This window comes from Astyanax mexicanus, chromosome 2 (genome assembly GCF_023375975.1).
Source record: "Astyanax mexicanus isolate ESR-SI-001 chromosome 2, AstMex3_surface, whole genome shotgun sequence".
Classification (NCBI taxonomy): domain Eukaryota; kingdom Metazoa; phylum Chordata; class Actinopteri; order Characiformes; family Acestrorhamphidae; genus Astyanax; species Astyanax mexicanus.
This window is the reverse complement of record NC_064409.1, coordinates 20,704,125-20,715,526: the sequence shown is the minus strand read 5'-3', so window position 1 is coordinate 20,715,526 and position 11,402 is coordinate 20,704,125. Positions and strand designations below refer to the sequence as shown.

Here is an 11,402-nt window from a genome sequence, read left to right as displayed (position 1 = left end):
GTATCATTTTAATTGTATTTCCCCTACAACTGTAACATTCAAACAACTGTATGCACTTAACGTAATGTTTAGAAATATTGAATTTTATGTAAAACATCTTAGTAGTTCTGAATCATAGGCCCCAGTGGTCTTGTGGGAGTGGTGAGGCCCCGCCCAGAGGGGGAGTGGCCGCACTGCCGCTGGTTTGGGCTGGTGAGGAACACTTGCAGGAGCTGTGGGAGGACTGGGCAGATGGACTGGTGTTTCACTACAGCGCGCGCCCACTGACAACTCCAGCACGGGGAGCCTACAGGCGCGCGCGCTTCTCCGGTTTAGTTAATTAATGAATTAATCAACACGGACAGCGCGAAACTATTAACAGTGACGCACTTACTGTTACTGCAGCTGCAGCAGGGATGTGTCTGTTACCCACTGCTACACTTCTCAGTAAGTTGTATTATTCATATACTTATCTTTACTTTCTTATTTAAAGTCTATTTTAATCTTTAAATGCGTATGTATATATACCCCTCTGAAAACAATTAAGATACCACTTCAGTTTCTCAATTTGTTTGCAGAAAATGAGAAATGGCTGAAATAACAAAAAAGATGCACAGCTTTCAGACCTCAAATAATGCAAAGAAAACAAGTTCACGTTCATTAAGTTTTAAGAGTTCAGAAATCAATATTTGGTGGTATAACGCTGGTTTTTAAAAGTTTTCAGAGTTTTAATATATCTTGGCATGTTCGTCTGCCACTCCTGGTGCAAAAATTCAAGCAGTTCAGCTTGGTTTAATGGCTTTTTGATTATTCCAGAGGTTTTTAATTTAATAAAATCAAAGAAACTTTGTTTCTCGTTTTTTAAGTGGTCTCTTATTTTTTCCAGAGCTGTATATATAGTTGTAGTACAGTATAGTACAGGTCCTCAGGTCATTGCTAAATGCTGCTAGTTTTGTGATGTACTGATGTGGGATGTGTTTCACATCTGTACCGCAGTGGAACAGTGAAGGGTGTGAACGAACTGGTTCAGATTAGTTACGCATATTTTTTAACCCCCGTTCTGATTTATGTTGAAAAATGTCTGTTATTAAAATCTGTTATTAAATATTTCTGTGTTAAGAAGAAAAAAAATATTAACCACAGCAAAATCGTGCAGTTAATTATCTGAGAGTTATGGTGCCCTAAACTGGTCTGATAAACTTCAGAATGTTTAACGTCCACATAAGTGAAATTCTATCGCTGACCAACCTTGATACATTTTTGGCTCTAAAGTGCATTTAGGGGTAAAGTATTAAAAATCTAAATTTAACATCTGTCTAACATTAGATCTTAATATGAACCAAATGTTATGTTTTGAAGGGCATGTGATTTTGATTTCCAGCTGTACTTAAATTTTTATGCAACACTGGATTTTGGTATTAACCTGATTTCCATTTTCTAATAAAAAAAATTGAACATTATTAGATGTTGATATTTTGTTGGTTTTAAACAAAATCTTACATATTCTAAACATTATATGCTATTGTTTGCATTTTGATTTTCAACATCTGTCCAACATATGTCATAGTGTAAGCTGGTCAATTTTAAAAGTATGTAAAATTTACTGTTGTAATGTTAAGTAACTAAAATCTAATATTTTTTTAATGCCATGCCCCTATATTATTTTGACATATTGACGTAATATAAAAACATTTATCACTGACATATGGTCAGAAAAACTCAACATCTACCAAATGTTGTTAGATATTGAAACTAATTTTCAGTGTCTCTCTAATGCTGGAGCTTGATGTCATCCCAATGGTGGTGTTTGACGTGTTGGATATGTGACTTCAACAATAATTTAGTGTCCATACAACACTGAACTGATGTTTAACTGATGTTAGAGTTAAACACTTTGTTTTAAAGGATGATTTACTTTGATCTCCAATGAAAATTGGGTTTGAGAATTGAGTTTTGACATCAACACAATTTTTATTTTTCAAATCAGCATCCAAAATTCAACATCTTTCTGACGTTTAGTTGATGTCTGGACTAGCCTCACACCCTTTACTTCCTATGCTGATAGATACTGGATGTACTATGAAGTTCCTTTGCATTTCTGTTCTGAGCTCTGTGTTTAAGTAGTTTTGGCCAGATACCCATGTAGGCCCACTTTCCATTGTTTTGGAATGCACTTTTACTCCTCCATGACTCACTATTACTTTGAACTAATGTTTAGTACTAGAAGATTTAGGTTCAGGCTGCTCAGCCCCACCTCTAGTTGTAAACGCATTAGGCCCATGTGATGCTCATTTACAAAATTGAAAGCAGGTTTGCTGCTTGGCACCCAAAGTGCTTGTGGAAATCAAAACACACACAGGGAGTAACTTTGTGAGAACATTTCACAAGATGAATTGGCTTTTACTGTGGATGTGTAAGCAGAAGACCTGCTTTTAGACCTCTGTGCTTGTGTTTTTAAGGAGCCTGAAAAGTAGGTGCTAATTTAAGCCACCTGTGATTTAATTTCTCAACTCAAAATGAATTAAATCACATTTTGATCCTAAAAATCCTAAAAATGTTGTTTTGGCAAAAACCCAATAGCAGCAAGCAGCAAAACATGTTCTCCAGAGAAGTACTGGCAATAGAATAGCAGATAAATAAACACAAACAAATTGGAACCATGTCTAATACCAGGTTTGGGCTAGAGGGGTATGAAGCTCCCTGAGATTGAGCTATGGAGGAGTGGAACTGTGTTCTTTGGGAATGGCTTGGAACGGCCACAGCTGTATAAGTTGTGAGGTGCTATCTTGCGCGTGAGGCTGAACAATGGCCAGCGTGTTCATGAATTGGATGGTATGTTCCATTCCTGAAGTAGTGCAGATATTTATACATCATAGAAGGCTTATAATAATGCCACCCACAGTGGACATTGGAGTGCAGAGTAAAGATGGTGACCGGTGACATATGGCATGAATCCCACAGCTTTTCAGCTTCCATTGGACATGACAGAAGACATGGGACAAGATACTGTCCCATGTCTTTTTGCAATAAATACAGTAATGTGTGTTTGCATGTGTTTCTCTTCAGCTCTGGGTTTGGGCCTCTTGGCACAGTATGTTCCTGACCACAATGATAAGTGTGCGGAGGGGAGCTGTTACCCAGCCACCGGAGACCTGCTGATTGGCAGAGCTCATCGGCTTATGGCCTCATCCACCTGCGGTCTGAATGGACCCGAGACCTACTGCATCGTCAGCAACATGCAGGTAAAGCCCATGCATTGTGCAAATAACACATCAGTGTGGTATGCTTTGCCCAGCAATTCAGAGTTAAGGAATAAATGGTTAGAATTTGTCTCTGGAAGACCTCCAGCGAAGTACAATTGAGATAGGTAGTTGTATGTTTAAAATAGTTCTGTTCTAAACTATTTAAACGTAAAAATTCACCCCTAGGTGGATTTTTACATTCTGGACAAATCCACTAGGATCTCCAGTGGATTTGTTATACAGAGACTCTAAGACTAGGTCAGTGGCTGAACTGCGCTTTGCAGGGCTTTACACATGTTGTAAAGTAACATATGAGTGTCTTTACTAAAAAAATCTAACTGTTGTCCGTCTCGCTGGTGTTGCAGTGTTGTTAGCCAATCAAAGGCAATACAATCGCATGTATGAATATTCATGAGCAAGAGCCAAAATCCTATTGGCCCCTCCAAAATCCTGTCATATATACAACTAAATGCCGGGACTTTCCTATATTGTTGGGAGGGGAACAAGATAGGAGATGGGATGTCTGTTCATTCACTTTTGAAAACAACTCCCCCTCCCAATTTCTTCGAAATAAAAAGACATTCAAGGTGATTTAGGGTCACTGGGACTCACACAGCTCCAACATGGAAGACGCCAAGCAAACATAGAAAGCATACACTAAATTTACAGTGTACTAGGTTTCTGCCCACTTACTGACAGGACTGTGTATTGCCAAGAACCTGGCAGTATGATACATATTGTGGTACAAAGGGTTAATATAAATAATTCTAATAATGTTGACAGCACTTATTAATATATTTTTATTAACACATTCACTTACCTGCACTGCACACAGTGGGCATGTTATTAGAAGCACTATATGTCAGCGGTACTTAATATATAGACAATGATCCATGTATCCAGCCCTGAACTCAGATCAAGGCTATTGTATACAGATAGGGCTAGACAATATGGCCAAAATTTATATCACAATATGTTTCTTAATTTCAGTCACGATCAAGACCAGATAAAACTATTTTTATTATATAAAAAATATGCAATTCATTATATCACATTTCTATTCAAATACTCTCTCCTTTATAGTACAGTTAGTTTTATTCAGTTTCTGCTGAACATCATGCAGTTCAGCAGGATTAATTATACTCTCTGTATAATTAATTGTGTGGTTAGTGTTCTTTTAACACTGATGATTGACATTAGTATTGTCGATATGAAAAGAATATCAAAACTAATGCTGGGTGTGGGCTACAGGAGTACAAAGTTCTGGTTGTGATGAGTTGGGAATAAAGTAAAGTCTTGATCATCCAATTTTGTCTCTCCTGTCCTCACGAACACTTTTGTCACTAAATGCAATCAAATCCTTACAGCATTGCTCCAAAACCTAGTAGAAATACCTATTCTGTGGACAGTATCAGTATTGTTTTTTACTTTGTAGGATGCATGGGGTTCATATTGCTTGTTTGTCCGCTGTGGACCTTTGATCCAGTGGGAATTTCATAAATGGACCTCATTGGCACATATTTGAGCAACCCAACCATATACTATTTAGGTGGTGGGTCATTCTCTCTGCAGCAGGGGCACTGGTATGGTGAGACTGAGTGTGAGTGTGAGACTGAATTTGTGATGTTTTTAAACACCTCAGCAGCACTGATGGATTGTGAAGGGTCTGGCAGAATGTAGTGTTATTTTGGCCAGAAACTGACCACAGTTACTACCATATTAGTTCCACGGCTGAGCTGGGAATGTGCTCATATTCCAAATAGACATTTTTTAAAACTTCTGTGTTCATTAATACGAAAGCATACGGTAAAAAGCTGTGTTAAGCAGTTTCCAGTTGTGTTCTAATCAATGGCTGAGACTACTGCTCGTTCCCAAATACATCAATAATTCAGTTAATCTCACTCACCAGAGTTTATACTTCATCAGGATTAAACAGTTCAACTCTATCTAAAAAGCTATTCTTATTATGTTAAATTTTAATAAAGAAATAAATATATTCTGCCTCTCTGTGTCTGCCTGCTTAACATTTTGTTCCATGTTTCCGTTAATTTGTGGTCTGTTGAGCCTTGTGTTCCCAGCCTGCCTGGTTTGTGATGTATGCACCCGGCAAAAAAAGAAACGTAGAATCATAAAGTGTGTCCATTTTGCTTGGGGCCATGTTATAAACTGTGCTTCATTTTTTTAAATAATTTTATTTCTAATTTTTCTCCCATTTTCTCCCAATTTACATGGTCAAATACCCAACCCACTCATTAGGGCTCCCCGATCACTGTTGATGCCCCAAGACCAGGAGGGTGAAGACTAGCACTTGCCTTCTCCGGCACATGTGAAGTCAGCCACCGCCTCTTTTCAAACTGACGAGTAGCACCACAGCGCACTCGTAGAAAAAGCACAGCAGCTCGGTTCCGATACATCAGCTCACAGACGCCTTGTGCTGACCAATATCACCCTTTGGAGTGATGTGGGGAGAGAGCGCCATCTACCCACCCGGAGAGAGCAAGGCCAATTGTGCTCTCTCAGGGCCCCAGTAGCCGATGCCAAGCTAGATGAACAGGATTCAAACTGGCGATCTCCTGATCATAGTGTTAGCGCCTTAGTCCGCTAGACTACTTGGAGCCCCCATAAACTGTGCTTCTTTCATAATGGAGATGTGTGAGTACTGTGACCCTACATGACCTTGAAGGCCTTTCTATGGGGAATGATGTTGGGGGTTGTTTTCAGAAGTTATCGGACAGACACCCCATCTTCTGTCTTGACCCTTGTGTCTTCTGCTCCAACTTCCAACTCAAAGCCTTTGATTTCTTCTGCTGTGAATTGCTGCTATAATGTGAAACAGTTTGAAAGAGAAAGCATCACTCTGTGTATGTATCTCTCTGTAATGTGTGTGTGTGTAGATCTCAGTGTGCCTGTGTGCTGTAAAAATCCACTCTCTCACCAACAATCGCTCTCTTTGTATTGTGTGTGTGATGGGAGGTTTCTGAGGATGATCTTTCTGTCCGAATATTCCCCGCCCCCTCAGGCCTCTGCGTGACATCTTTAGCGTGAGTCAGTGTGGCCCACGATGCTCAGAATGTTCCACTGAATGTGTGTGTGTGTATGTGTGTGTGTAGGCTAGGCTAAGGCTAGGCTATAAATTTTAGTGTGTGATTGGCTTGTGATCAGAGTGTGGGTAGAGTGCTCTGATCTACGCTGGAATGCGGCGTTTACACACACACACACATGCACACATGTTTTTAAACATACGGGATAAATCTACAGAAGTGCATTCCATACCCACCTCACTCTGAGTTGTAAAGAGATGGCGTGATGCCTCTTTTTATATTTAGTGTAGATTAGCATCTTTAAGTACTTTAAGTATATGTCCAGATGTTTGTGGACACCCATTCTAATGAATACACTCAGCTACTACAAGTTAGACCCACTGCTGACACAGAAGTGCACATGCTTATTATACACACACAGCTTGTCTAGTCCCTGTAGAGAAATATTTCCCATTAGTGCCTGGAATCTTAGAATATCTCATGATAACGATGATATCACGATACATTCATTCTAAAATACTTCAGGTCATCTGTGTTACTGAAGTGGATAAAATGTCAGGAATTATACTAATGTACATGTGGAGTATGTTTTAATAGAAATATTTATATTTCACGGCATGTGATGTTAATGTATTGTAAAAGCAAACAATATAGTTTTTTTCCCCAGAGATTATGACTCTCTAGAGCATATAGTCATAAACCCATCTACTCAAAGTCGACATAGATATTTTGAATCTAATTACTTATTTTAAAAATGCTTTAAAAAAGTGTATAAAATTTAATTAAAAAAGAAACCTTTTATCCAATCAGAACAGTAGGATCTAATGCCAGAGTATGACTACTACGACGACTACTACTATCTAATGAATAAGCTATTGTAAACTAATAATTAAAAATGTATACTGTGTTAAGGAAAAACAGTACATTATTACCTTTAACTGATATTTCACATGATGTTCTGGTATACTAAAAAAGTTAATTTAACATTTGAAGTTGTGGTTTTAATTGTGTGGTTTAACAAAAATGTTATTTTATTCAGTGCAGTTAAAACATCTTTACAGATTTACAGACCATAAAACAACTACTTTTTTTTTTACAACTACAGTTGTTTGCTATTTCCATTTTTTCACGCTTTTCCATTCAAAACGTTTAAAACGTCAGTGTTTGAGTTCCAAAATCTAAACAAGGTGGTGGAATGAGTGATACCCTTTTTCCCAAGGTTGTTCTGGTATGTAAACTGTTCTTTCAGTTCTGCAGTTTTTGTGATGAGATGGAAATAAATTATGTGTTTTTTATCTAAATAGACACAGATACTCTGAATTAAACACATGGAAAAACTAAGTTTTCCTAAATGTTTGGCAGTATGTATGAAAATGTGACTGTGAGAAAGAGAGCGTAGCAGGTGCACATCCAGCACATCTGTTGTGCAGACTCCTCACTGATATATAAACGCTATGTCTCTCTGTTTCTCTGCCTGTCTGTCTGTCTGTCTGTCTGTCTGTCTGCAGGCTGGGAAATGTTTTGATTGTGACTCTCGGGAGACATATGATGAATACAGTTATCCCAACAGTCACACCATCGACAACGTGGTCACTACCTTCACTCCGAACCGGCTTAAAACCTGGTGGCAGTCCCAGAACGGTGAGAGCTGATAAATATGTTTAAACTGTTATTTTAATATTTGCAGATAAATTCAATAAATATTAATTATATATGCCAGTTAATATCAATTGTACCAAACAATGAAACTTTTATGCCACAATCAGTGAGTCTTTGTAAGTGGAGCAAGTGAGAAAAGCATAAAAAAAACTTGTGAATATCTGAGCTGGATATTAAGTGTTTGACCTGTGGCCAAATGTTTCCTTTTGTTTCAAGCATCCCTGTGTATAACCATGCACAGAAAGAAGTTAATTGAGCTAATGAAAGGAAAATGTTGAGATATGCAGATTTGGTGGCCTATTAGTTCAGGTCAGCAAATAGTAATCAGTTATCTCTTATCAATTATAATCCGCTATTGTGAGCGATATAATAAAGTCCCTAGACCAGATTGTATAAATGATAAGATGTTTACTAAAGACAATAAAGAAAATCTAGGATTTTTTTTACTTGAATCAAAATGTGGTGGAATGTCTAAATGCTTTTAATATACTGTCTGGCCAAAAAAAGCCACCAAATAAAAAGGTCACACACTAATATTTTGTTGACTTTGACGCATTCACTGTGACATTGTTTTGATAAGCTTCTGCAATGTCACAAGATTTATTTCAATTTAGTGTTGCATTAGTTGTTCACCAAGATCTTGCAGCATTGATGATGGTAGAGTCTGACCACTGCACAAAACCTTCTCCAGCACATCCCAAAGATTCTCAATGGGTTTAAGATCCGAACTCTGTGGTAAACAATTCATGTGTGAAAATGATGATCTCACGCTCTCTGATTCACTCTTTTACAATTCCAGCCCCATGAATCCTGACATTGACATTTTGGAATATGGCCGTGCCATCAGGAAGAAAAAATCCATTGATGGAATAACCTGGTCTATATTCAGTACATTCAGGTTGTCAGGTTTTTTTTTAGCACATACTGTTGCTGAACCTAAACCTGTAGACCAACTGCAGCAACAACCCCACATCATTTACTTAGTTAAATCTAGAAGAAGGGATAGTAGCTTAGTGGTTGTGGGTAAAATTCTGTGAAATCCTATATAATGGGATTTCCAAACAGTATATTTTTTTATTTTTCTGCCAACACTGTAAGCATAATTTAGCCTTCAACACTGAGGCCTGGCAGCTACCCAGTATAGAAAACACAAATACATACCCAGAGAAGGTAGCTTTGGGTGACAGACAACATTTCAGTGATAGGTAGGGGGAGGACCTGACCAGTATGAAAAAAATGGTGCCAGGAGCCAGTGGGAATTATGTATGAACCTGGTAAAGTAAAAGTTGGTTGAAAACTTTGTCAGGTTGAAGTTTTCAGGTTAATGTTCTCTACATGCACTTTTTTAGGTTGTACTGACTGATGAGTTCACTTAACACGATAATATTAGTTAATCGGACTAAAACACAAAATCAGTGTTTTAAAAATCTGTGTGTGAGTGATAGGTAAGAGAATGACCGGGGCCATGTATATAACCACAACTGTCAGATTTAGGATTTTCTCATCTTCCTGTTTTATGTTACTTTATTATTATGTTACTTGTACATCACACCCACCACTAATAAAAAACCTGGATAGAAAACACTGCACATCAGTACTGAGGATGTTCGAACACACTTCCTGTGGAAATGCACACTGTCCCCTGGAGAGTGACCCTGGCCAGAGGAGAGAATTCAGCCAAGAAAAAGAAGGGAGGAAATCGTGGGAATAAGAGAAAGACAGAGAGAGAGAGAGAGAGAGAGAGAGAGAGAGAGAGAGAGAGAGAGAGAGAGAGAGTATAAGAAAGTATCAGCAGTGCAGCTGGGTGTGGGAACCAGCGTTCTTAGTACTTCCCTAGTGTCTGTGTATCCACGGCTATCGTGCTGATGGACTGGATTCATGAACATGACGCTCCGGCACTAATTCTGGAAATTATGAGCGAGTGCAGTGTTCAAAACATTACTTTCACTTCCAAATAAAATCTGTTTTATCACTGTGATGAAATCCACCCTGCTAAATGTGTCAGAGTGTGTGGATCTAGCTAACAAGCCTGATACATTTCTGTTGTTTTTAAGTACAGACACAGATCAGCCACTTTATTAAAACCACATTCTTGTTTCTACAATGAATGTCTTTTCTATTAGCTTCACTGATCATATAGGACACTTTTATTGTCATTCTGAAATTACAGACTGAAGTCCTGTATCTGTTTCTCCGAATATAGACCAACACAAACTGTGCAGCAACAGGTTCAGAGCTTCTGTCTCTGACTTTATTTTATCTACAAGGTAGACTACACTGCAAATCACTTTCATAAATGAGTTTCCAAATATAGTTTCCTATTATGTTCTCATTATAATGTCCTCGATAACGACACTAAAATCCATTATGTCCTGGTGAAAGAGCTTGCCTTGTTCCTCTGAATACGCTCCCATGTTCTCTGTGAATTTAACAAGCTGGACATCACAGAGTACTTTTTCACACGTGTCTTTATAAATTGGCCACAGACGGATGTCTGCAAACTCTTGATTCCATCTAAATGAACTGTAGCTGTGTACATAATTCACTTACTCAGCAGAATATAAAAATATAACTGTATTTACACTGCTATGTACACTTGGTACAGTCACATAAAGTTCTAGACAAAATCTGGGCTAGAAGTTTATTCAAATTAATTTGATTAATAGAATTACTGTTTAATGTAATTCTGAAAATTGGATAGTGGAGATTGTAAATTTTTACATGTAGAAGCTGCCAGAGTGAATCTCATTAAATAGACATTTACTTTGGTCAGAAACCTGTAAAGATATATTTTATGTAGCAACGATTTGCATATTTTAATTTTTTTTCTAAACGGAATACAAGGACTTGTATGTTTACAAAGTGATTAATATAAGAGCTGCATGTAAGTTTGAAAGGCTGCTTAATACTTAAAACAAAATAAATAAAAAAATATGAAATGAAATCTAAGGGAAACAATAGCTTGCACATTTCTTTAAATGGTGCTGTTTTTTTTTTTTTTTTACAAACATCTTACGAGGTTTAAGAACTAATTATCTAAATTGTAATAGAAAATTGCTCATATATTTAAAGAATATCATTTAGCGTAATTTTTTTTTTACAATATCGCCCAGCCCTAACACAAACAGTAGATTAATTCTGGATTAAAATCATCAGTCCTGGTTGTCATTGTCAGTCACTTACGTTGTTTAAAAAGTGAAGAAGTAATAATGATGAGACACTCAGGTCTTTGTTTGTATCTCTGACAGGAATGGAGAATGTGACCATTCAGCTGGACTTAGAGGCTGAATTCCACTTCACACATCTCATCATGACCTTTAAGGTAACATCCCCCAACACACACCACACACACACACACACACACAGCCAGTGTGAATATTATACTCCTTTAGAGGAATGTAGAACATACATGTAAGTGTGGTTTAACTTTTCAGCTCTGGGGTCATGAGGGCATATGTCATTTATGCTCAAACTTTGTGTG

At 37.7% G+C, this 11,402-nt stretch overlaps 1 protein-coding gene across 1 annotated transcript in view; it reads left to right on the top strand.

The window, feature by feature from the left end:
- The first annotated feature begins 199 nt into the window (after window positions 1–199).
- lamb1b (laminin, beta 1b) overlaps window positions 200–11,402 on the top strand; it is a 43,810-nt gene continuing 32,607 nt past the window's right edge. The window contains exons 1-4 of the mRNA XM_022671374.2: window positions 200–426; window positions 3,046–3,221; window positions 7,771–7,903; window positions 11,170–11,243. Of these exons, the coding sequence (XP_022527095.2) occupies window positions 396–426; window positions 3,046–3,221; window positions 7,771–7,903; window positions 11,170–11,243 (414 nt within the window). The 5' untranslated portion in view covers window positions 200–395. The remainder of the gene's footprint in view (window positions 427–3,045; window positions 3,222–7,770; window positions 7,904–11,169; window positions 11,244–11,402) is intronic.